This window comes from Myotis nattereri (assembly GCF_964212035.1).
Source record: "Myotis nattereri genome assembly, chromosome: 17".
Lineage (NCBI taxonomy): Eukaryota > Metazoa > Chordata > Mammalia > Chiroptera > Vespertilionidae > Myotis > Myotis nattereri.
The window spans coordinates 51,550,427-51,576,640 of NC_138092.1; the positions used below are offsets into that span (position 1 = coordinate 51,550,427).

The 26,214-nt window shown below is 54.2% G+C and overlaps 1 protein-coding gene across 1 annotated transcript in view; it reads left to right on the forward strand.

The window, feature by feature from the left end:
- Window positions 1-25,895, forward strand: part of CPNE3 (copine 3) — a 38,554-nt gene extending 12,659 nt beyond the window's left edge. Inside the window, exons 6-17 of the mRNA XM_081111345.1 lie at window positions 5-76; window positions 1,873-1,956; window positions 4,804-4,893; window positions 8,901-8,999; window positions 11,047-11,133; window positions 11,661-11,720; window positions 13,084-13,217; window positions 17,642-17,696; window positions 17,770-17,821; window positions 20,708-20,841; window positions 21,661-21,897; window positions 23,536-25,895. Of these exons, the coding sequence (XP_080967471.1) occupies window positions 5-76; window positions 1,873-1,956; window positions 4,804-4,893; window positions 8,901-8,999; window positions 11,047-11,133; window positions 11,661-11,720; window positions 13,084-13,217; window positions 17,642-17,696; window positions 17,770-17,821; window positions 20,708-20,841; window positions 21,661-21,897; window positions 23,536-23,649 (1,218 nt within the window). The 3' untranslated portion in view covers window positions 23,650-25,895. The remainder of the gene's footprint in view (window positions 1-4; window positions 77-1,872; window positions 1,957-4,803; window positions 4,894-8,900; window positions 9,000-11,046; window positions 11,134-11,660; window positions 11,721-13,083; window positions 13,218-17,641; window positions 17,697-17,769; window positions 17,822-20,707; window positions 20,842-21,660; window positions 21,898-23,535) is intronic.
- Window positions 25,896-26,214: the final 319 nt, after the last annotated feature.

Here is a 26,214-nt window from a genome sequence, read left to right on the forward strand (position 1 = left end):
GTAGATCTCAGCTGAAGAAATCAAGGATAACAGAGTGGTCCTGTTTGAAATGGAAGCAAGAAAACTGGACAATAAGGTGGGTAGGGATACAGATTTCAACAGGGGCCTCCTGTTCGCCACTGATCCTGTTTGAGAAAGGAGGGATGCAGCTAAGCCAGGGGTGGGCAAACTTTTTGACTCGAGGGCCACAATGGGTTCTTAAACTGGACCGGAGGGCCGGAACAAAAGCATGGATGGAGTGTTTGTGTGAACTAATATAAATTCAAAGTAAACATCATTACATAAAAGGGTACGGTCTTTTTTTTCAATAGTTTTATTCATTTCAAATGGGCTGGATCCGGCCCGTGGCCGTAGTTTGCCCACGGCTGAGCTAAGGTGCGCGCCTCCTCGCGCAGCCTGCTGTCCTGGGTGTGTGAGTGCCAGTGAGAGTCTCTGTGTGTGTCTCTGTGAGGTCAGTGTGTATATGAATCTGTGTGTCTGTCTGTGAATGTCTGTGTCTGTGTGTCTGTGTCTCTATGTGTATCTATGTGTATGTGAGTGTCTGTGAGGTCTGTGTGTGTGTGTGTGTGTATCTGTGAGTATATGTTTGTGTGTGTCTCTGTGTGTCTGTGAGGGTCTCTGTGCATTTATGTGTTTGTGTATGTGTCTGTGTGAGTATATATTTGTATGTGTCTGTGAGAGTCTCTGTGTGTGTCTGTGTGTGTGTGTGTCTGTGTGTGTCTCTGTGAGGTCAGTGTGTATATGAATCTGTGTGTCTGTCTGTGAATGTCTGTGTCTCTATGTATGTGTATCTATGTGTATGTGAGTGTCTGTGAGGTCTGTGTGTGTGTGTGTGTGTATCTGTGAGTATATGTTTGTGTGTATCTCTGTGTGTCTGTGAGGGTCTCTGTGCATTTATGTGTTTGTGTATGTGTCTGTGTGAGTATATATTTGTATGTGTCTGTGAGAGTCTCTGTGTGTGTCTGTGTGTGTGTGTGTCTGTGTGTGTCTCTGTGAGGTCAGTGTGTATATGAATCTGTGTGTCTGTCTGTGAATGTCTGTGTCTGTGTGTCTGTGTCTCTATGTATGTGTATCTATGTGTATGTGAGTGACTGTGAGGTCTGTGTGTGTGTGTATCTGTGAGTATATGTTTGTGTGTGTCTCTGTGTGTCTGTGAGGGTCTCTGTGCATTTATGTGTTTATGTATGTGTCTGTGTTTGTGAGTATATATTTGTATGTGTCTGTGAGTGTCTCTGTGTGTGTGTCTGTGTGTGTGTGATTGTGTGTATTGTGTGTGTGTGTTGAGGGTGTGGGAAGGGCAGCTCTGAGCATGCGGGGTGCTGCGCACTGCATAGATGCTGTGGGGAACTAAGGGAAGGATGTACTCTGACCTTGAGTTAACTGGCTTCTCCACATACTTGCCCTGCTCCCTGGCTGGTGGGATTGGACACTGAAGGATAAGGTGTGGAGCCAAGACTCAGAGCCATGAGCAGTTAGATGTGATCTTAGCGCACGGGAGCCCTCTGTCCATCTTGTCGCCGTGCCTCACGGTTACCGTGCCTGGTGCTGGGGTGCTGCTCCACAGAACTCGGCAGTGCTGTGTGAGTGAGCAGTGTTAGTCGTGAGACCAGCACCGAGCAAGTATATTGATGAGGGTCGTGTTGACCACTGTTTTAAAGCGTGTGTTTTGAGAAGTAAGGGTGTGCTCCGCAGCGTTAGGGCATTCATCAGAAACGCTCGGCTCTCCTGGGGGACGGGGCGGGTTCGTGCGGAGGGAGAGGGCTCGTGTCCCTGCGGAGCTGCACACAGACCCGGACCTGGAGGGCAGGCCTGGGTGTCAGCGTGCCACAGGCAGATGGCGAGGAGAAGGACGGCTTTCTCCTCTTGACGCAGGACCTGTTTGGCAAGTCGGACCCTTACTTGGAGTTCCACAAGCAGACGTCGGACGGAACCTGGCTCCTGGTGCACCGAACAGAGGTGAGCGTCTGAGCGTGAGCGGCAGGGCTGCGGTTTCCTGGGGGATTATGGTAATCTGCATTTGAAAAAGTTACGTTTCTATAAAAATAGCAATCTGAGTTTGGACATATAACCAAAGGCACAAGGTCAACATGCTTTTTTTCTTTTGTTAGTGAAGTTGTATTTTGAGAAATGTAAACCTCTATCAAGAACACTATAATGTGTGCCCTGTACACGTTTGTACATTTGGCCTGCACATGTGAGCTCCCTCACTCTCACCTCTTCTCTCACACACAGACACAGACACAGACTTGCACACCTCTACACATACATGGGACTTACACATCTGCACAGACACATGGACTTGCACACCTACACACACACGGACCCGCACACATGCACAGACACACATGAGCGTGCACACCTACACACAGACTGCACACCTAAACACACATGGACTTACACACCTAAACACACACACACACACACACACACACACACGGACTCGCACACCTGCACATACACACACACAGATACTCACACACCTACACACAGAGACTTGCACACCTGCACACACACACACACACACACGGACTTGCACACCTGCACACACACACAGACACAGATACATACCTGCATACACACGTGGACTCACACACCTGTACACACACACGGACTCACACACCTGCACACCTGTGGACTCACACACCTGTGTACACACACACACACACACACACAGACTCACACACCTGCACATACCCATACACAGATACTCACACACCACACACATACAGGGACTTGCACACCTGCACATCTGTGGACTCACACACCTGTGTACACACACGTACACACACACAGACTCACACACCTGCACATACCCACACAGATACACACCACACACACAGGGACTTGCACACCTGCATGCACACACAGACACACAGATACATACCTGCATACACACATGGACTCACACACCTGTTCACACACACGGACTCGCACACCTGTGGACTCGCACACCTGTGGACTCACACACCTGTGTACACACACATACAGACTCACACACCTGTACATACCCACACACAGATACACACCACACACACACAGGGTCTTGCACACCTGCATGCACACACAGATACTCGCACACCTGCACACACACAGGGACTCACACACCTGCACGCAGGTAGTGCCCTCTCGCAGAGCCATCCTGGTGAAGGCTGCAGATGTGACTTCACCTTTGAATAGCAGAGCAGGGATTTCTCGAGAACAAGGGCGTTCTCCTACCCAGCCGCACCTTAAGTGTTGGCGTGGTTTATAGCATCGTCTTCAGGTCTCCCCAGCGTCCCGCATGCTGTAAGCATGTTGTTTTGTGTTTTCAATCGAGGCTCACATTTGGCATTTGGCTGTTCTGTTCCATATCCATGTAAGACTCTTCCCCCTGCCTCCCTAACCTTCCTGCCATCGAATCTCTCATCCAGCCCAGGATGCCACACTCGGGAGTCTTCCCGCACAGCCAGGGCCGCTCGGGTCCCGTGGTGAGGAATAGGCGGCCTGTGGTGTGGCCCTCGGAGGCTGTTCCAGCTCCTACTGACCACCTGTGCCGGAGTCGCCACTTCCTACCACTGTGTTGAGGTCATACATAGTGGTTATTGTGTGCATCTTCCGTCCCTTCACACGTATTGGCAGATGCTCCCTCTCACTTCGTCCTTTCTTATTTCAGTGGCATGTGGACTCATGGGTGGCTGTAGCACATGTGCTCATTTTTATCATTCATTACTGTTCAGATTACGGTGGAACCTCGTTCCTCGAGCGTCTCCCATCTCGAACAATTCGCTTCTCAGCCTGAGAACCTTTCCTGCTGACACCTGTGGGGTCAGTCACGTGTCTCTCGGGTGGCAAAGGAGAGAACGCGCACCCATGAGTCACTTCCCCACTGTTAACATCGCAGGATCTTGTGCTGTGAATATTTTTTTTATTTTCTTTTGTTGCTGCTTATAATTATTGTTAAATTTTCATTTTTTACTGTACATTTCCTTTTTGTTAAATTTTCATTTTATATCATTTTTGTTTTTAAAGTGTTTATTTATAGATTAAACAGTACAATAGACATGTACTGTGTATAAGAAAGGTTAAAACGGGGTCGTTTGGGGGTCTGGAACGGATTAATTCCATTTACGCTGTTTCTAATTGGAAAAGATGACGCAGTTTGCAAATAGCCTTCCGGAACGAATTAAGTTCGCGAAGCGAGGTTCCAGGGTATCTGGATTTGAGGGGCGTGCCTTCAAACGGCTCCTGGCCTCTGACATGAGCCCAGGGCCTTGCATTTTATGGTGCATCTCAGCTCACCCTGTGCTTGTCGGAGCCAGGTCGGGGTGACCCATTTCTCTGAGGCAACCCTCGTCCCCAGAGGGTGGAGTGTTCAGACGCCAAGATCTGAGGGCCCACGTGCTCTTGCTGCTGGGCCCTCTCAGGGGACACAGCTGGAGACGGTACATTTGCTTATATCTGCCTACGATGTTTGTACATATTATGAACGTAAGACTGTTTCTTTAATTCATATCCAGCCCAGCATGGCTCTTTCTCGGACTTCCTGATTCCATGTCGGAGTCCTGTGTGCCCTGCGTTGGGAACCCTGGTTTCGAAACAGCAGTCTAGTTTCTAAGGGCGCCTTGTAGTGGGGGGAGCCCTCCCAGCGTGCTTCTCCCCGCAGCACGTCTCACGGACCAGCTGGGTAATACAGTCCTCACTGGTTGTCAGTGGACAGGTGACTGGCTGGGGAGGTTGTAGCACCACCCGGACCTCGGAAAGGCGAGAGCAAAACGCAATGAACTCGGTGCTTCGTAACTCATCTCTGCATCTCCATCTTTGTAGGTTATTAAAAACAACCTGAATCCTGTTTGGAGGCCTTTTAAAATCTCTCTTAACTCCCTGTGCTACGGAGATATGGATAAGACTATTAAGGTAATTTGAAATTATATACACAGACAAACGCGCCTCTTTTATAAACTTCATTGATTGGGTAATTTTAAAGAAAGAACGCCACGGGACAGGCCTGCGGGATCGTTTTGCTGGCTCTGGGAACTCTGAAACGGGTCTGGTAGGTAAAGGGTTTGAAGAATCAACGTGTTTGATGGTTCACCCAGTGCTGAATCCAACATTGTGATTTTTATTGTACACTTTATTTTTTAAAATAAAATGTCCAATTTTAATGTTTCTTCCTTTTAAAAGGATCCCTTTGCTCTGCGAATAGGAGCCTTTAGCTCCCTCTGTGCCCTTGGGCGTGTCCTTGGGATAAAAGCAGCCGTTCCTTTAACTAGAGCCTGCGCCGTCTCCCGCCCTCAGCCCGCGAGAGTGGCGAGTGTGGCTTCCCCCTCTTGTTTCCGGAGCAAAGCGCAGTCACTGAAGACTTGTGGGGGGCTTAGCTGTCGAGGGTCCGAGAGCAGAGCGGCAGCAGGGAGCCACAGCCGGTGTCTCAGTTTTTAAATGTTCTTATTTATAACGACTTATCAACTACATATTATTTTAAAGACATTTTTATACTAGAGTCACTTGTTGACAGAAGATTCCAGAGAGAAGCCTTTTCTTGTGTCCTGATGCCAGCAAACTGAGATGGGTTCCTGCTGGTTTTTGTAAGGAGTGTGGGGACAGCAGGAGGGCTGGTGGCCTGGAACAAGCGGGGGACTTAGAATCGGACCACAGTCCAAGTCTTGGTTCCGCTCTTTATGCAGCGAAGGGATCTTGGGCGGGTCATCTGTGGTCTTCACGGGTATAACAGAGAAAATAAGGTCTACACCACAAAAAGGTTAGGCTAGTGGACGGGGAGCCTCACACTGTTAACGGTGGCACAGGTGCTGTTAGGGCTGAAAGCCGCTTCATTTCCTAGGTCCATCTGCTTGTCCTCAGAGGAGAATTTTCTGATGAATTTCACTATGAGTGTGTGCCGTCCCAGCGGCAGTGAAATGCAGGGGAGGGGGGGAGGGGACCAGCTTTCCTCTCCCCCCAGGTTCTTCCTCCTGGTCTAACACTCAAATAGACACAAGACAAATGAGCAAGAGGAACTGGCCAGACTTAATTACGTACTAACTAGGGGTGTGCCCCCTGCATCAGAGTCAGCCGCAGAGGGAACCCAGGTCTAGAAGACACTCTGAGCAGGACAGCAAGCCTGAGGCCCCTGGGGGCTTCAGAGGCATTGCCCTGCGGAACGGACAGGGACTCTGACTTCCGGTGACGACTCTCATCGTGGGTCAGGCTCCTAATTTAAATTCTTCTAGACAGTTAAGGGGGAGCGGAAGTCTCTCCTGAGCCCCAGGTCTCAGTCGTCTTTAGCTCACAATAATCCACATACTACTGAGGCAAGTACAGAACAAAATAAATAGTAGAAAAGAAGCTTTAAAAATAACTTTTCAGAGCATATAAGACCTTGCTCCCTGGCATAGACCCTCCGGAAAGCACATACAAACGCCTGTAACTTTTCAGTGTTATACTAAATCTAGAGCTTTTACTTTTCACACTAAAAGTAGTAAGTTAAAGCTTCATTCGATCTGAGAAGCAAGAGAGGCTGTAAAAAATCATGGCTAAATCAAAACTACCTAATTGTGTGTAATAGTAGTTAACAATGAAACAACGTTTTTAAACTTTTCCTGCACACAGTGGCTTGTGCTTGGCTGTTTGTGTGTAGTAATATGTTAACAATAAAACCATGTTTTTAAACTTCCTGCACACAGTGGCTTGCGCACAGGGCACTTTTATTGTTGTAAGTAAACTGATTTTCTGAGCTCACCCTGATGAATGCCTTCCATTCTTAAAAGTTTGTTTTAATGACACAGACGTGCTCTGCCACATCGTCACTGTCTGTGTTTCTCTGTGACATCAGAAAGCCGTGCATCTGTGCTTCTCCTGGGGTTTGGCATTGCTTAGAGGTGTGGGAGGAGTCCGCAGAGGGTGGAGCTGGCGGCAGCAGCTTCTCTGCCGCAGTGTGGATGTGCAGTGTGGTCCCTCCAGCATGGATTATCTTTTCCATAACATCCAGCGAATGGAAAATGACCATGCATGCTGCCCTGCCTCACCCGGGAATGCCTAGTGGATGTGCTGTGGTGTGGTGTGTATTCTCACATGCATACACGTGCATGTGTGTGTTCTCACATACATGTGTGTGCTCACAGGCATACATGTGCACATGTGTGCTCTCACACACGAGTGTGTGCTTTCACATGCATACATGTGCACTCACACATATACATGTGCACAGGTGTATGTATGCATGTTTCATTTCCACAAGCACCACTGATACTGTTGTTCAAAGTGGACCATAGTCCTAGTTTTTGAATTCTTGAGAAATTAAATGACACAGTCATTATATCATATTCCCCCAAACTTTATCTGAACCTATGGCAGCATTATAAATGTCATGTTTTTCTTTAGCACCAAACATTTGCCTGCAATGGGGCAATGTAGTGAGTTACCAGAAATTACAGTTGGAAACTGTTCTTACATTTCCTGAAGTTTCAGGCAGACTAAACATTCGCTCTTCATAAGCTCTGTTTAAATAAAATCTTGGCATTATCAAAGCTTGATTTTGCCTTAGGTATAAATTGTAGTTTCCTGAATGCAAATCTAAAATGTAAAGTTCTGTTGTCCGTAATAGAAAAACAAAACTATTTACATGAAATTACTAAATTGTTAGGATTGTTTTTAACTTCATGTTAATTTTAGTCCAACTAGAAAACAATGATTAAGATCATTCATTTTCTTCCCCCGACACTTGAGAGTCCCACAGCGGGCTTGGGGTTTAAACTGCGCGTCGCATGCACAGGGCAGGAGTCGAGCTGTCTGGCTCGTCTGCGAGCAAAGAGCTCCCACCAGTGGACACCCTGACGTCCCTGGGAACTGCGGTTCTGGGCCTTGTTTGTGTGTATTAGTTGATCAGCGCTTCGTCTTCCTGGGTAAAATGGGAATAAAGTAAGGGACGCAAGACTTCCTGTTCTCCTCGCGCCTGACTCACTCCTGGAGCCGAGAGGAACAGTGCCTCTGCGGGTGAGTTGCCAGCTCCTGAAGAGGAGAGCGGGCAGCGCTGCGGGCACCTTGCTCCTGTGATGGGCTGCGGGGGTGGCAGCAGGTGGCACGGCGGCGGGGCCTCAGTCACGGCTCCTTTAACTGTTCAGCGCCACACACGACGTTGTCGTCCGTCCAGAGCCGTTTAACCCTCTGCCTGCTTACCAGCCTGGAGCCACCGGGTGCAGCACACGTGCGTTTGCAGAGCGAGAGGCTGCTTTGCAGGGACAGAGCTGGAGAAGACGGTGCTTCATCGGGGCTCACCCCTCAGTCTCGCTGCAGCGCGTGGCCAGGCGCTCTGGTGTCTCTGTCCTCCGCTCCTCCGTCCTGGCACCGAGCTGCGCGGACCAGCTCAGCTCTGCCCATGGCCAGGAGACAGCAAGCACGGAGCAAGCTGACCTGCCCGCATGGCACAGGGACCTCATGGGGCCCAGCGCTTCCCCCCAGGAGACTCCTCCTCGTCGGAGCTGCGGTCCTTAGAGCGCCGCGCTCTGGCTTTGTGTCTGACGCTGGCGCAGGCCTCGCCCCGGTGGCAGGGCACTCGCCGTGTCCGTAACTACATCATCTAATCATTGCACAGACACCGGCCCCTCCTTCCTCCCGACAGCCTTCAGCCACCGCTGTGGTTACAGCTGAAGTGGCCGAGGCGCCGGCCAGGGCCTGGTGGGGAACGGAAGCTGCTCAGTGGAGGTTGAGCCGTCTGTGTTCACCTGTCCGCCCGGGCTCTGGCCAGGAGCCGCCTGCGGTGGCGAGGGTTCGGAGGGGCCAGCGACTCCCGCCAGGAAGCAGTTCCTGCCTATCGGGGAGCTGCGCCTGAACAGTGCACTTACTGGAATGCAAGGGCACGCCGGGTCAGCCCACGTTGCAGCAGCCCTGGGTCACAGTCTGCCGGCCTGACCTCTGTCTGCTGATTCTAGGTGGAGTGCTACGACTATGACAGCGACGGCTCCCACGACCTCATCGGGACGTTCCAGGCCACCATGACGCAGCTGAAGGAGGCCTCCCGGAGCTCCCCCGTGAGTCGTTCTCTTGTCCGGGTTCGCCCTTGGCACAGCACACAGACCGGGGTTCGCTCTGGGCTACAGGGTGCTCGGTGACCGGCGGTGAGTAATGATGACCCGGGATCCAGGCTTGCGGTGTGAGTTTACATGGACACTCAGAGACTTGGTCTTCTTGGCTACAGGCAGCATCCGTGGTTTGAGGGAAACCCTTTGTTCTGAGCGTGTGGCATGTCCTTGGTCACGGTAATCAGTGCCCGCAGCAGGGCCGACGCCTGGTTGAACTGTGCGCTCTTACTGCCCCCTCCGTCCTTCCTGGTGGCCTCACCCAGGGGAGAGACGAAGCGTGGGGATGGGACTTCAAGTTAGGGAATCGTAGTTAATGAATACATGAAACCGAGGGGCCGTTTGGTTTAATTAATTGGGTTTTAAACAAACAAGAGGGGCTGGAGTTTCCGGGGGCCCTGTGGGCCCTGTGTGCCCCGCTCCTGGTCACAGCCCCTCCTCGCAGCTGACGGAGGCGCTGTGGGATGGAGGAGGCTCTCCAATCCTCTGCGGTTTAAATGCAAACGCTGACTTGGTGTCGAGCTGACAGGCTTTGGATTAAAGCAGCAGCAGAATTCAGTGGCAAAGGTAGATATTCTACATCAAGATTGTTTTCTGAGGCAGAGCTAACGGAAGACAATAGGAACCTGACCACTGGAAATGCAGCCGCCGGCTCAGCGGGAGGGCTGGTGGTGGTTCGTGGTTTGCGCTCTGTGTCCAGAGCAGTGAGTGCCTGCTTTTAGAAGACGGTGGGTGCCCTGTACGCCTCCTGCAGTTTCCCTGAACCCTGACTGGTGATGGACCAGGCTTCCTGTTCCCGGGCTAGGCTTGCTCAGTCCTGCTCATCAGAGGCAGGGCTGTCTTGTCGTCTGCTCTTGGTGCCTGGGCACGAGGACGCCAGGGGTGCGGCCTTTGCCATGAGAGTTGGTGTAGAGCCTTCTGCATCTGAAACGCTCGGGGATGAGTGTTCACGATGGTGATGGAGACTCGGGCAGGACCCGGAGCCCTCAGAAGGTTAGCAGGGTTTTCTTTTACTTCATTTGTCAACTGTATCTTTTCACACTTGGTTCTTAGAAAATTCGTAACGACTGGTGGGCACAGAGTCGCTTTGTAAGAACTAGAGAGCTGGCTCGTCAGAGGCACCAAGTCCCTTTGCTGTAGCGTTAGGAGCAGCAGTGAGAATCGAAGGTGTCACTCAGAGGTCGTTACTCCTTCGCTGTGAAAAAAAGAACGAATGAAGCAAGTGAGAGCACCACGAAGTATGCAGGGCAGTTTTGTGTGGGTGCAGATCGGAGAGGACCAGGCGGCGACTGACACCACGGAGAGGAGGGCGGGGGCGGGGGCGGGGGGGGGGGGGGAGGGGGACCGGCGGGGAGGGGGAGGCAGTGCCCTGAGGCGCGTTGGCCCGTTTCCGCGTTCCCAGTAGGCGGGGCTTCACCTCTCTGTTCTGATGGTAGGTTTTTTCTTCTTTTGAAGCAGCATATTTTTCTTCTCTCCGAGGGTAAAGACTGGGAGTTCTATTTACTTCCTATGTTGTAAAGAAGAAAGATTATTGCTTAGAGAATTTGCCAAGAAATTTATACTTATGAGCTATTTTAAAAGGTACACTTTTATTTTTTATTTTGTAAATATATTTGATTAATTTTTACAGAGAGGAAGGGAAAGGGATAGACAGTTAGAAACATAGATGAGAGAGATCGATCAGCTGCCTCCTGCACACCCCCTACTGGGGAAGTGCCCGCAAACAAGGTACATGCCCTTGACCGGAATCGAACCTGGGACCCTTCAGTCCGCAGGCTGACGCTCTATCCACTGAGCCAAACCGGTTTGGCAGAAAGGTTCCTAAACACTTTTAGGAACGTCAGTGATGACTGTTTGAGTTACCTAGTTATTACGTCATCGCCTCGGAGTAGTGCTGGCAGTAGACCGCCGTCAGCGGGGGTTTGATTCCAGGAGGAAGTCGTCATTTACAGTCCACTGGGCTCTCTGACGCACTGGTGACACGCACTGTCCCCCACAGGTGGAGTTTGAGTGCATCAACGAGAAGAAGAGACAGAAGAAGAAAGGCTACAAGAACTCCGGCGTCGTCAGCGTGAAGCAGTGTGAGGTCCGTGACCTGACCGCCTCTTGGGCAGTGCTCACACCCCGCTCCCTGTCGGTGTGGGGTCACACACGCGTGCACGGGGGCAGCTGGAATCCCCCGCTCCCTGTCGGTGTGGGGGTCACACACGCGTGCACGGGGGCAGCTGGAATCCCCCGCTCCCTGTCGGTGTGGGGGTCACACACGCGTGCACGGGGGCAGCTGGAATCCCCCGCTCCCTGTCGGTGTGGGGATCACACACGCGTGCATGGGGGCAGCTGGAATCCCCCGCTCCCTGTCGGTGTGGGGATCACACACGCGTGCATGGGGGCAGCTGGAATCCCCCGCTCCCTGTAGGTGTGGGGGTCACACACGCGTGCACGGGGGCAGCTGGAATCCCCCGCTCCCTGTCGGTATGGGGGTCACACACGTGTGCACGGGGGCAGCTGGAATCCCCCGCTCCCTGTCGGTGTGGGGGTCACACACATGCACAGGTGCTGCAGAATTCCTCTCTCCCTGTGGTGTGGGGATCACATGCGTGCCTCTGCTTTCAGGTCATGGTGGAGTGCACCTTCCTGGACTACATCATGGGCGGATGCCAGCTGAACTTCACCGTAAGTAACTGGGAGCTCCTCTGCAGAGCTGACCTGGCAAAGTGCATGCCTGTGTGGTCTGACCCAGCGCTCTGGGTATGCAAAGCTGTCCTGTCAGTAGGTCTGTCCCTTCTCCCAGAGAGCAGACGATCCAAAGCTGGTTACCCCATAGCAACTCGAGCAGTAGAAAGCATCAGTCAGGCCAACGTAGAAAGCAAGGCCTGTATTTACAGTCACGGTGCAGTCACGGTGCAGTCCCGGTGTAGTCCCAGTACAGTCCTGGAGCAGTTCTGGTGCAGTCGTGGTGCAGTCCCGGTGCAGTCCCGGTGCAGTCACGGTGTAGTCCCAGTACAGTCCTGGAGCAGTTCTGGTGCAGTCCCGGTGCAGTCCCGGTGCAGTCGTGGTGCAGTCCCGGTGCAGTCACGGTGTAGTCCCAGTACAGTCCTGGAGCAGTTCTGGTGCAGTCGTGGTGCAGTCCCGGTGTAGTCCCAGTACAGTCCTGGAGCAGTCCTGGAGCAGTTCTGGTGCAGTCGTGGTGCAGTCCCGGTGCAGTCCCGGTGCAGTCATGGTGCAGTCCCGGTGCAGTCGTGGTGCAGTCCCGGTACAGTCCCGGTGTAGTCCAGGTGCAGTCCTGGTGCAGTTGTGGTGTAGTCCAGGTGCAGTCCAGGTGTAGTTGTGGTGTAGTCCAGGTGCAGTCCAGGTGCAGTCCAGGTGCAGTTGTGGTGTAGTCCAGGAGCAGTCCAGGTGCAGTCCCGGTGCAGTCACGGTGCAGTTGTGGTGTAGTCCAGGAGCAGTCCCGGTGCAGTCCAGGTGCAGTTGTGGTGTAGTCCAGGAGCAGTCCAGGTGCAGTCCCGGTGTAGTCTAGGTGCAGTTGTGGTGTAATCCAGGTGCAGTCCCAGTGTAGTCCCGGTGCAGTCCCGGTGCAGTCGTGGTGTAGTCCAGGTGCAGTCCCAGTCTAGTCACGGTGTAGTCCAGGTTACTGCAGTAGTGGTGCAGTCCAGGTGCAGTCCCGGTCTAGTCACGGTGTAGTCCAGGTGCAGTCGTGGTGCAGTCCAGGTACAGTCCCGGAGCAGTCCCAGTGTAGTCCGGTTCAGTCCCGGTGCAGTCCCGGTGCAGCCTCAGGGCAGTCTTGGTGTAGTGCAAGCATGTCAAACTCGCAGCCGGCGGGCCACATGCCTCGTTTGACATGTTTGGCAGTGATTCACGTTTAAGTGTCTGGCAGACAGAGCACAGGCTGTCTGGGCTGGGGCCTGGGTGACTGGCGGGACACTCCTGTGGTCCCGGGTGTTTGAGAGGACAGGGGGCGGGCTGCGGGTGAGGACCCGTCTTCTGCCACCCTCCCCGCACCAGTGCAGACGCCCTGCTTCTTGATTGTCACCTGCAGGTGGGGGTGGACTTCACCGGCTCCAATGGGGACCCGCGGTCCCCCGACTCCCTTCATTACATCAGCCCCAACGGTGTGAATGAGTACCTGACCGCCATCTGGTCCGTGGGGGTGGTCGTTCAAGACTACGACGCGTGAGTATCGCCCGTGTCCTCACCCCGGAGGCGTGTGTCTCCTGCGTGCTCTCTGATCGTGCGGGACAGGCTGCTGAAATGTCTCGTCTGACCTTGTCTTTCTCCTTGGGGCAATGTCAGTGTTGACTTTGACCTCTGACCCCGCTCTGCAGGTGCTTGTTGAGAGCCACCGGCTGTGGCGGCCCTGGGTTCCGGGGCTACTCGGGGAAAGGCGTCGGAGGGGCTGAAGTCCAGGCGGCACAGCCTCAAACACGCAGACACCGGTTCTAACACGGCTGTCCCTGGGCAGCCGTAAAGTCGCCTTAACGTGACTTCGAACAAGTGTCCACGGATAACGTGACCCAGTTGCTGTAAAAGATTTTGAACAAATTCTCAGTGGGTGGATTTAATAGGTCCTTCTGGAGGCTTGCTAAGCAACGGGGAAAACGGCCCTCGCTCTGTTCGGGCCGGTATAAAATGTCACCTGTTCTTGACAGTGAAGCTCTCACTTGTTGATGGAGCTTCATTAACCTGTCATGGCGTTTATGGAGATGGCTCTTTCAGGCAAATGCAAGCAAAGCGGAAGCAAAGGTGGCTACGGCAGACCCCGTAGCAGCAGTAAAAGCGTGCTTGTAGAACACTTTTTACACAATCCAAAGGGGAAATGTAGTCAGGACCTGTGACTGACAGAGTATCAGAGCATCTCCACTGAGAATAGCTGGACGTAAACAGACGTCAGTCACAAGCCCTAATGGGCCCAGCACAGAGTGAGCGCTTAGCAGGGCGGCCTCAGGCACGGCCGAGGGCAGTAAGGAATGGGCGCCAGGGAGGACTCCCCTGTGGTTAGGAGGTGTCTTAGGCGGTTCTGGGGTCGGAGCGGAGACTGCGGCCCATGGAGGTAGAGGGGCTGGGCCTGGGCAGGGCTTTACCCGCTTTTATTTTCCAACAAGAACTGCAAGTAAATGAGCTGGCTTTGCAATAGAATGAAACTGGAGGTCGGGAAGGGGAGGTAGACACGGCAGTGACAGCGGGTCCAGCTGTGCCGCGTGGACGCGAAGGCACTTTCCACAGGATGCTCGTCGGATTGGGCCTCGCGGCAGGGACAGAGGGGCGGGCCCTCGGGGAGCTCTGCGCTGAGCGGACTGAGCGGAGGCGGGCGGGCCCCTTCCCCTGACACAGGCGCTCGGGAAGTCCTGGCAAAGCCGCGCGGGCCCTGAGCTGAAGGAAGGGGTGGTTCTGTGCGTTCAACAAACCCAGGCGGAGCTTGGCCAGCACTGCCCCCCATGGAGGAGAAACATCGTTAGGATATTAGTAACGCGACCAAGATTATAGGCACAAATTCAGAAAAAAACATTAAAAATTATATGGTGACTGGGGGGTAGGGGAGGCCAGGGGATTGTCAAGGGAGGGGGGAAAAAAAGGAGACATATATAATACTCTTTGTAGTACTTTAAGCAATAAAAAAAAAAAAGAGAGAAAAGAAAAAAAATTATATGGTGACTCTCTGAAACTGGTGTTACAGTGGAAAGTCTGCATTGAAGGAGCCTTTTTAGGGAGCGTTAGCTCACCAGAGTTGGCTCAGAGCACAGGGCGGAACGGGCAGCGTGCCTCACAGAGGCCACTCTCGGCACCTCCAGCCCCTGTCCCCTCCGTCCCCAGGTCCCTCCATCCCCTGGTCCCTCAACCACAGGTCCCTCCGTCCCCTGGTCCCTCCGTCCCCAGGTCCCTCCGTCCCCTGGTCCCTCCGTCCCCTGGTCCCTCCATCCCCTGGTCCCTCCGTCCCCTGGTCCCTCCGTCCCCAGGTCCCTCCATCCCCTGGTCCCTCAACCACAGGTCCCTCTGTCCCCTGGTCCCTCAACCACAGGTCCCTCCATCCCCTGGTCCCTCAACCACAGGTCCCTCCATCCCCTGGTCCCTCAACCACAGGTCCCTCCATCCCCTGGTCCCTCCGTCCCCAGGTCCCTCCGTCCCCAGGTCCCTCCATCCCCTGGTCCCTCCATCCCCTGGTCCCTCAGTCCCCTGGTCCCTCCAGTCCCCAGGTCCCTCTGTCCCCAGGTCCCTCCGTCCCCTGGTCCCTCCGTCCCCAGGTCCCTCCGTCCCCTGGTCCCTCCGTCCACTGGTCCCTCCGTCCCCTGGTCCCTCCGTCCCCAGGTCCCTCCAGTCCCTGGTCCCTCCGTCCCAGGTCCCTCCATCCCCTGGTCCCTCCGTCCCCTGGTCCCTCCATCCCCTGGTCCCTCCGTCCCCAGGTCCCTCCGTCCCCAGGTCCCTCCGTCCCCTGGTCCCTCCGTCCCCTGGTCCCTCCAGCCACTGTCCCCTCCTTCCCCAGGTCCCTCCAGCCACTGTCCCCTCCTTCCCCAGGTCCCTCCAGCCACTGTCCCCTCTGTCCCTCCAGCCCCTGTCCCCTCTCTCCCCTCCAGCCTCTGGCCCCTCCGGCCCGTGGCCCCTGGCCCCTCCCGCAGACCTGGAGGACGCGTTCACACCTGCGTGTCCACAGGAGGGAGGGAGACCTCAGGAAGTGGTTAGATACAACATAAAATAAAGATCAGCGATTTCTCACTGACCAGTAATAGCTGACTCAAGAAGTTGTGGATAAAAGACCACATTCAGAATGCAATAAAGAGTGAGAATGAACTTAAGGTCTAGGATCGGTGCTGAGGGAAAACTACAAAATTGTACTGAGGGATAAAGAGGGAAATTTATTTAAATGGAAAAATATGCCAGGATTCTAGATAGACAGATGTCATAATGATGTAAGATATAAAAATATCTTCCTAAATTAATTGATTTTAATAAAAAATTCAACAGAATCCTGACAAAATAATCTTAAAATTTTCCAGAAGGAAAAGTGACTCAGAATAGCCGAGGGGTTTTCCAGAAGGAAGGAGCTCCCCGGGGAGTGGGTCCTAGTGGTAGTGGGGCGTCCACAGGCCCGGGTGCTACGACCAGATGAGAGCGTGACCCGGAGCAGAGCAGGAGCCTGGAAACAGCCGGTGTGTGAGCTCAGCCTGGGACAGAGGTGCTCACAGGCGGGACTGAGCTCAGTGAGGCCCGTCTGTATTCATTCCAGACAGAACTGAGAAACGGACCCCCCAACACAGGGGTGTGGGCCAAGTGGAGGTCTGCTCCCTGTGGTGCTTGTGGGGGGCACGTGTCTCAGACAGGCAGCTCTGCCGGCCTCAACCCACAGCGCCCCCCTGAGCTGGGCAGCCCCCCCTGATCCTGGCAGCATCCCCCTGGGCCGGGCAGCATCCCCCTGGGCCGGGCAGCGTCCCCCTGGGCCGGGCAGCGTCCCCCTGGGCCGGGCAGCATCCCCCTGATCCTGGCAGCATCCCCCTGATCCTGGCAGCATCCCCCTGGGCTGGGCAGCGTCCCCCTGGGCCGGGCAGCATCCCCCTGGGCCGGGCAGCATCCCCCTGGGCCGGGCAGCGTCCCCCTGGGCCGGGCAGCGTCCCCCTGGGCCGGGCAGCGTCCCCCTGGGCCAGGCAGCGCCCCCGGGCCAGGCAGCATCCCCCTGAGCCAGGCAGCACCGCCCTGGGCCGAGCAGTCCTCCCGGGCCAGGCAGCGCCCCTTGATCCGGGCAGCACCCCCTGATCCAGGCAGCCCCCCCGGGCCAGGCAGCGCCCCCCTGATCCGGGCAGCGTTGGCAGCGGACGCGGAGGGCACTGGGGTGTGTGCAGCCCTCCCAGTGCAGGTGGCTTCTGTTCCCACCGCCTGGCCGAGGAGCAGGTGAAGCTGTGGGGCTCGGGCTGAGGGCACCCCTGTGGGACCAGCGGCTCCTTCCATCGGCTCCAGAACATTTCCGGATGGACTAGACGTTTCGGTCACACACCCCTGAACGTTCCGCAGAAATATGTGCGGATTGTTGACAGTTAAAGACAGATTGTAAGCAGGGAGAAGGGTTTGGCATGTGTGACACAGGTTCTGTCCTCAGTGCCAGAGCCGGTATGAGTTCCCACAGAGGAGGATGTCCTGATGGGAAATGAGCGTTTTTATGTGACATTTGTACCACGTTTCTGTGGCCAGTGTATGAATATGCATATCATGTGACTGTAAGTAACCTCATGTCGGTTGAGCTCAAGTTTGACTGCCCAATGAGTTTGCCATAAACAGTGAAAAGAGTTGTGGTTTTTAGGGCTTTATGGATCTAGCTGTCATATTTACTCAATGGAACATACAGTATGTAAGTAGAAACGAATGTTAAAAGTACGAATATAAACTCTATTTTTATAAATATATGTGGAGAGACATTTTTCCCCTCAAAGCACATAAAAATATTTAGGAGAATTGCCATATTAACCTTCTTTCCTCCGGTAATTATGAGTAATCTTTTATCTTTATCTTTTTTTAAAGATGTAAACATTTTAAAAACTAAGCTTACATTGGTTTTTTTATGAGTAAAGATAAAACTCTATGTTGAAAAAAACGATCTTCTCTTTTCCTTTCAGGGATAAGATGTTCCCGGCCTTTGGGTTTGGAGCTCAGATTCCCCCTCAGTGGCAGGTGAGAGGGACCCGTCCTGACGCTGTGCTTCCCGGGGAAGCGACACCCGCTCATCTGCCCTCTCTCCTTGCAGGTGTCGCATGAGTTCCCCATGAACTTCAGTCCGTCCAACCCCTACTGCAAAGGTGAGTGGACGCACGCGCACTGCCGCCAGGCCGCCCTGGGCCCACTTCTCTCCTGTGGTGGGGACTCCCCGCGCCCCTCGGCCTCTGTGACCAACTCGCCCTGTCTCAGGCAGGAGCGGCATCACTGCTGGGGAAGACCCCAGCCACGCTCTCCTGCCTTAAAGGGTTTAACAGAACAAAAGAATTCTCTGTCTTGAGACTCGGCCAATAAGTAGGGTCATGTTTCTTTCACGTATACGTAAGTTGATTTTAAAATAAACCCTCTGTGAAATGAGCAGTCAGTCAGGGGTCTCTGAAGCCCTCGGAGGAGCGGGCGCTGTGCGGGGAGGTGGTCCGCACCGGAGCGTGGACGCGGGTGGTCTCCGCGGTGTGGGCGCCTCTGGCAGCTTCCCTCCGCGGGAGGCCACCCTGTGGTTCACGCTTCCCTGGGACGCCCCGTATCCAGGTGCTTCCCCCACCCCCTGAGAACCCACCTCACTGTCGAGTCCCCAAAAAGCGGTGTCAGTGTGGAGGGGAGAGGTGGGCAGAGGCATAGACTGAGGACAGTGAGCTGACTTCCTGCAGCGACAGGCGTGAGTTCCGACAGAAGAGCCGTCCTCTCGTCCCCACGGAAAGAGCCCTGGAGGCCGTGTTGGGAGGGCTGCCAGGGCGCCTCCTTCTCCCGACACGTCTCCCACCGACCCGGGGCCTGTGTGCACGTCGGGGCCTGGCTGGCCTTCTCACCCGTCGCCATGGGTCTCATGCTTGTGAGGAAATGGGACGGGAGGGTCGTGGGAGCTGAGTGCGATGGCTGACGTGGGCATTCGTTCCAGTCCGTTCATTCTGAGCACCAGGAGCCCCTCTGGGCTGCGGGCGGTGCAGCTGCTCTGTGCCAGGTTTCCGTCCGGAACAGACGGTCCATGGGTTTCAGACAAAGCAGACGCCATGGGGGAAAGACAGCCTGTTCCCAGTGATCCTACCCAGTCACTGGGTGCACTTGCCGGAAATCGCACGTCTCGCTGTTCCCAGAAGGCACGGGAGGCTTTCGGCCGTTCCGTGTTCGTGCAGGGACTGTGGGCAGTATTGGTGAGGAAATGTAATCGATGGCTTGTACACCTTAGACCGAGAGCCAGCGGAGAGGGAGAAATGGAAGAAGGCATTGCGGTGGTTACGGACTCATTTCCTGCAGACCCTGCTGCTGCCTGTGTCAGTATGATTGCCGTTACTAAAGGACGGACTGACCGCTGGTGACAGCTCACCTTTGCATGTAAACGTTCTCGTGCCGACGAGGCCGTTCCTTCCCGAGTGCCCGGGGTCTCGGGGATTCGTGGGGACCTGCCGTACGGCGGCCAGGCCTCTGAAGCCTTAAACCACGTCCCGCTTCTCTTCCGTGGCCCGGCTTCGGGGCACTTAAAGCCAGAAACCTGTTTGGGTTTTACACCGACCACCTTCTGAGGCTGATTCCTTGGTGATCACAGCAAGTGTGAGCGATTCGTTGGGGGAAGCACAGTTCTCCTGGGCTGGGAGGCTTGGAGGACGCGATGTGGAGGTGTGTGCTGCACAGAGTTTCTAGAGAATTCCCGTCTCTTCCAAGCCTCTGACTCAGTGCTGGCAGGTGGAGCAGGGCCCTGGCGTGCATCGGCGGTGCTGTGGCCGGGGCCACATGGCTGTCCCAGGCTGCCGCCGCCCTCAGGTCTCAGGTCTCAGTGACTCGCCCTCGTCCCCAGGCTCAGCCCTGCTGATTCTTCGCCACCTGGGGCTCGGGGTGCACAGCTGCCCAGGTGTGCTGCCCCGAGGCAGAGGGGAGCAGGCCTGCTCGTCCCAGCGCCCAGGAACGCCCAGGACCTGCGCGCAGCGCGACCCTGGCCCGGGTGTGGCTGTGGCTCTGCAGCCGCCCTGCGTGCATTCAGCCGTCCTCATGGCACATGGAAACTAATTCCGAAAGTTCTGCAGCGTACCAAAAAATATACTTTTTGTGAATCTGACGAAAAAAAAAAAAAGAGGAAGATTTTGATTTATTTACACCGGACACCTCTTCTCATATTTTTATTTGACAGTCTAAGGCAGTGGTTCTCAACCTTCCTAATGCCGCGACCCTTTAATATAGTTCCTCATGTTGTGGTGACCCCCAATTTCATTGTTACAAATTAAACATAATTAAAGCATAGTGACTAATCACAAAAACAATATATAATTATATGTGTTTTCTGATGGTCTTAGGCGACCCCTGTGAAAGGGTCGTTCGACCCCCAAAGGGGTCGCGACTCACAGGTTGAGAACCGCTGCTCTAAGGCAAAAGGGGTTGGTGCCCGTAACTAAACAGTCAGGTACCGCATGTCTTAACAATTCCTGCAGCGCACGGTTGAAAACTGCTGCTGAGTCAGCGAGGAGATCCTAGACAGGAAGCACCAGTGGCACCGAGCCGCGGGCACAGGTGCAGGCACTTTCCATCTGACCCACCTGAGAATTCCCAACGCTGCCTCCTCACCTCTAACTGTCGAGTGATGGCGCAGCCTCTTCCACAGCCTTTCCCATCAGAGTCCCGTCCCGAGCCTCAAAGCTAAGCGCCCCAACAGTCCTGTGGACAGTGAGTGATTCGCTCAGGGGAAGCACAGTTCTCCTGGGCTGGGAGGCTTGGAGGACACGGTGTGGAGGTGTGTGCTGCACAGGGTGGGCGAGATGGGCTTATGGTTGTTGGTACGGAAATGACACATTGGTAAGTACTAACACAAGATTAAACTCCATTTCATGTGCGTATGGCTGGGGAACTTGCCTGCCCTTGTAGCTCAGAGGAGTCCTGGGTATGGACCTGTCTGAAGTACTGTCTCGCGTGTGATCACATCGGCCGGGGGAGTGCTGGGCGTGGCGTTGCGCCTGAGAACTCCCAACGCTGCTCTTTCTGTCCAGGGATCCAGGGCATCGTGGAGGCGTATCGGGCCTGCCTGCCTCAGATCAAGCTCTATGGACCGACGAACTTCTCCCCGATCATCAACCACGTGGCCAGGTTTGCTGCTGCAGCCACACAGCAGCAGACGGCTTCCGTAAGTGTCGGTCGCTGGGACTGAGGTGCGGGCCCGCCCTGTTCCGGGCCACTGTCTGTGCCGTGACCTCTAGATGCCAACTCAGAGCTCTAAGTGTGGGCACCGTTGCCCTCGTGGGGGCGGCATCTGCTGCTGAACTAGTGATCCTTAGAAACAGTCAAGAACAAAGCAGCCACCCACAAGTCTTGTCTCCGAGACCTGCCGCTGGGTGCTGGGGCAGCCCCCTCGTGGCATTCTCGGGGTGAGGCGGGACGAGGACGCACACAATGTGGGAAGAGTGAACGGGGATTCAAGTCACGTGCCCAGGGCCTGGGCCCCATGGACACTCAGCACCTGAGCTGCTGTTACAAATCCGACTCCCAGTCTAGACTTGAAGGACCCGAACGATGGAGTCACAGCTTTGTGTGACATTTCCACTCGTTGATTTATCAGATAACAGTACGGAGAGAGCCCCCCACCATGTCCATTGTAACGTGTTCTTTAGTTGATGAACAGTCCTCCCTCCTCCTTCGGAGTTGACACTCGCTCCTTTGGCGATACTCTGACGGGGACGACTTTACCACTTCAGTTAAGTGAAGTGTTTATGCCTGTGCCTGCTGGGCGTTTACCCGGAGGCATTTCCACGTCTTGTTCCCGCGGACTTAGGCCGGCGTGTTCCGTGCCCTGCCACCCTGTAATGAATGTGCAGCGTTTCCGTGTGAATTCCTTGTCAGCACAGATGTCAGGCTCTCGTAGCAGGGGGTCCTCGAGCTGCAAGTGTCAGCGCTGCCGTGTCACGGGAGCTCGAGCTGCTCACGGGCCGTGCTTTCTCTTCGGCAGCAATATTTTGTGCTCCTGATCATCACCGACGGCGTGATCACAGACCTGGACGAGACCAGGCAGGCCATCGTCAATGCTGCCAAGCTGCCCATGTCCATCATCATAGTCGGAGTGGGCGGCGCCGACTTCAGTGCCATGGAGTTCCTGGACAGCGACAGTGGGGCCCTGCGCTCCCCGTCGGGAGAGGTGGCCAATAGAGACATCGTGCAGTTCGTGCCTTTCCGACAGTTCCAGAACGTGAGTACCGCTGTGCCTCGCCCGACCCACCAGGTGGCTGGGTGGGTGCTGGCCGGTGGGTGGGTTTGCTTCAGCCTGTGGACCTGCGTGCCTCCCGCAGTGGGTGGCTAGTCGTTGAACCCGTGTGTGACTGTCTTCAAGGACAGCTCCTCTTTTCCTGCCTGACAGCCCAGTCTCTGCACACATATGCGATGAATTGACCAGCTGGAGGCTGATTTGCCGAGCCTCTCAGGAGACTGTTTACTGGTTTCCTCCAATGGTAACATCTCATAAAGTGGCGCATTGCTACCAGCAAGGTCCCTCCCACAGGGCCCGCCCAGTGGCACCCGTCCCAGCCACCCCCCCTCCCACCTTCAGCCCTCCTCACCCCTGGCAGCCACTAGTTTGTCTGCACTTCTTCGATTTTATCATTTTGAAACTTACATAAATAGAATCACACAGCAGTGGCCCTTGGGCCTGGCCTTTTCTCTCGATGATTCTCTCACAGGCTACGAGCCGCTGAGCGGGGCTCCCTCCCACTGAGCGGGGCTCCATGCTGCTGCCGAGCGGGGCTCCGTGCTGCGGGCACGTGGTTTGAGGGCACCTTCAGCTGCTTCCAGTTGTGCCTGGTGCGCACCGGCCGCTGTTAACATCACGCTCAGGCTCGTGTGAATGCATCTTGGGGGAAGTACCCAGAAGTGCAGCTGTGTGTTCAGTTGGCAAAAGCCTGTGGAACTTCCCCGAGTGGCTGTGCCATCCCCCGCCCAGCGGCGTGGGCAGGACCTGGCCGGTGTGCGGTGAAGGAGCAGCCCGTGGGGGTCTTTGTGGTGGAGGCAGCTGTGTATCTTGATTGTGGTCACACAGACCTGCCTGATGATGGCGGCACACAGAGCTGCGTGCACACGCACACACATGCGTGTGCACGTGCACGTGCACACACACGAGCGCACATGACACGGGAGACTCAGAAAAGGCTGTGCACTGGATGGTGTCACTGTCCTGGGTTTGATAGTCCTGTTGTTGCAGAGCCAGTACCTTTGGAGGGAACTGGGTGAAGTGTACATGGGACGTCTATTATTTTTGCAACTTCCTATGAATCTATAATTACTTCTAAATAAAAAGCCAAAAAAATGAATAGTTAGTGAGTGAAAGACCAGCATTTGAAGTTGAGGACAAGAGTCATTGCATGTCATAACGCTGGCACCAGAAAAGAGCCGGGCCAAGGTGGGTGGGGTCAGCACCCTCAGCTCATCCCCTGCTCTCAGACTGACCCTGAGACTGGGTGCTGGCGCAGGAGTGGGACTGTGCGGAATCCCTGTCTTCATCAAAGGACAGCGAAGCCCTGGCCAGAGTTGCTCAGTGGTTAGAGTGTCGCCCACGCACCAGAGTCTCGGGTTCAATTCTCTGTCAAGGGCACATACTTGGGTTGCAGGTTTGATCCATGGCCCTGGTTGGGGTGCATGCAGGAGGCAACCAATTGATGTATCTCTCTCTTATCGATGTTTCTCTCTCTCTCCCCCTCTTTTTCTCCTTTCCACTCTCTAAAAATCAATGGGGAAGATATCCTTGGATGAGGATTAACAAAAAAAGACGAGGGGGGGCAGTGTGGGGAGCAGTGAAAATGTGTTTGCTCATGAAGTCACTGGTTGTGTTCTCCAGGCTCCCAAGGAGGCGCTGGCCCAGTGTGTCCTGGCCGAGATCCCCCAGCAGGTGGTGGGCTACTTCAACACGTACAAGCTGCTTCCCCCCAAGAACCCTGCGGCCACCAAGTGAAGGTCTGCCCCCCGACCATGACCAGCCTCGGCGCTTCCTGCCCCCGGCATTTATGCTGTAAACCTAGTTCTCTACGGTTTTTTCTACTTCAAGCGTTTTTTATACTTTCTGGAGGAAAAGTGCTAAGTTAATCTTTACCCAATCAGTTCAGTGGTTGCTTCTGACCGGGGGCTGCAGTGAGGCTGTCTGGAGGAGACACTCCCTGAGGAACGTGGTTTGTTGTTGTGACTGTACTTTCATAGGATGAGCTGCCGTTTCCAGTGGTTCCCAGTAGGAAGAATGGAGCCTGTTGGGCTGTGTGATTCCAGGTTTCTGTGCAACAAGCCCCACCTCGGTGACAGGTTCCTGTAACGGTTCAGTGCTTCTCCAGGGCTAATCTCGGTGCATTCCCACCGGCCTGCTGCAGGCGCCGAGGGACCGGCCGCCCACCGTCCCTGAGGCCCAGCCTGTGCCTGTGCCTCACGCCGGCAGCTGTGCGTGTCACCCCCAGACCGCTCTGCCTGCGGACGCTGCCCGCGAGCCCAGGGTCTGCATGCGTGCGCCGCGGCTTGTCCTGGAGTCCCCATTGTCGGAGCGTGTTCCCGGGAGGTGATGCTGAGCTGCTCTGCTGGGCTGTGGGACCAAACCAGCACTCCTTCCTCTCGCGGACGGGCCGCTGCGCATCGGGAGGGACGGTGCTTGCTGAGGCCCCTTACGCTGATTTGTACATATTCACTTAGACATTTTTCCTTTTTTTTGAGTAACATTTTTAGTTTGATTTTTAAACTCATGATAATCAAATCACACTTCTCATTTAATGTGCTGTGTTCTAAGCCCAGCAAGTACTGTATTAAGCATAAAACCTGGTGTAACTTAAAAAAAATCTAGCTTCTGCCTTCAGATATAGTGGACTTTACATGCTTTTTAAGAATAGAATTTTCCCCTGATGTTTACCCTTTAGAACATGTTGCTCAGCAAACGTGGTCCCATCAGAAGCCCAGGACCGCACGTGCCCGAAGATCACAATCATCTTTAACTTCAATGTTAAACCTGTGTGTGGACCACAGTCCTCAGGAGAATGGCTGTGCTGACAGGTCAGCGCATGTCCCCGGCTCTCAGACATGAAGGAGGACGCGGCCCTCAGCAGGGAGCAGCCCTGCCCGTGTTCTGGTTGCAGCTCTGTCTGCTTGGAAGCGGCAGAGATGTTCCTGGTTTCGCTTCCTTTTGAGCCCACGTGGCCCCTCTGAACTCCCAGACCCTAAGTTGCTCCTGCAGCGACAGCACCACCTGCAGGGCCGCTGGGGCCACCAGCGTGCGGGCTCCTTGGTCCCACGCTGATCACAGTCCTCACGCCACGGCCCTGCTCACACTTTCATATTCTGGTTTTAAACAGAATATTTCCTTTTAAAATTAGATTTTTATTATTCATTCTTGACCAGGTTCATCACTAGATGCTGTTTCTCATAAGAGCTGTAATTCCAGCAAATTAGGGTAATGGATACATTTATGCAGTTTTGAATAAAAGCGGTTACAATTTCTAAATTACTTTACAAAGTCCTTACAATTCCTACATGTCACCTCATGGCATGTGACTTAATATTGTTTTATATTAAACTAGAGGCCCAGTGCACGAAATTCATGTACTGGTAGAGTCCCTAGGCCTGGCTGGCGATCAGGGCCTATCTGTGGGGCAACCAGCGGGGTGATTTGGGGGCCCCTGTTGGCACCTGCCTTGGCTGGCCTGGGGCTTGCAGGCTGGGGGCAGCTCCTGCGTTGAGCGTCTGCCCCGTGGTGGTCAGTGGGCGTCATAGTGACCGGTTGTTCCGCCATTCGGTTGATTTGCATATTAGGCTTTTATTATATAGGGTGCTCCCTTTGCCCGTTGTGCCACCATTTATTCCAGTGCCACTAGTTCTCCAAGTGCATTTAGAGACACAGTCACTGAGTCCATGGTCACACCCCTTCACCCGCTGTGTTTCCTGGAGACCCGTCTTCATCCATCTCCCCTGCATGCAGCTGACAGTCACGATGCCTAGCAAGCAGTCTGGCTGTGACTGCGAGAACTCTTTTGTGCCTTTTTGGTGTCAACCTTACAATAAATGTGTAAGTTAGGAATATATGAGCTGCTGTTGAGTATATCTTCCACATGATTTCCCTTTGGATAAAGTTATTTCTCGATGTGCTGCAATAGTGCCTTGTTTTCATTCTTATTCTCTAAATGTTATCAAAACTAGTAGACAAGTTTGAAATAAAGTGAATGTAGTATATTAGATGGCTGTGCTCCATATTTTGTTGAATAAAAGAGTTTGGGGGATTTTGTTATTTTGTGGGGTTTGTTAATTTAAAAGAAATTGACTGCATTCAAATTGGTGCAGTAAGGGAAGGGTTATCAGTTTACTGCTCATGTCTTTTTTCTTTTCTTTTTTTAAAATATATTTTTATTGATTTCAGAGAGGAAGGGAGAAGGAGAGAAAGAAATATCGATGAGAGAGAGTCATCGATTGGCTGCCTCCTACACGCCCCTACTGGGGGTGAAGCCTGCAACCTGTGCATGTGCCCTGACCCAAATCGAACCAGTGACCTTCT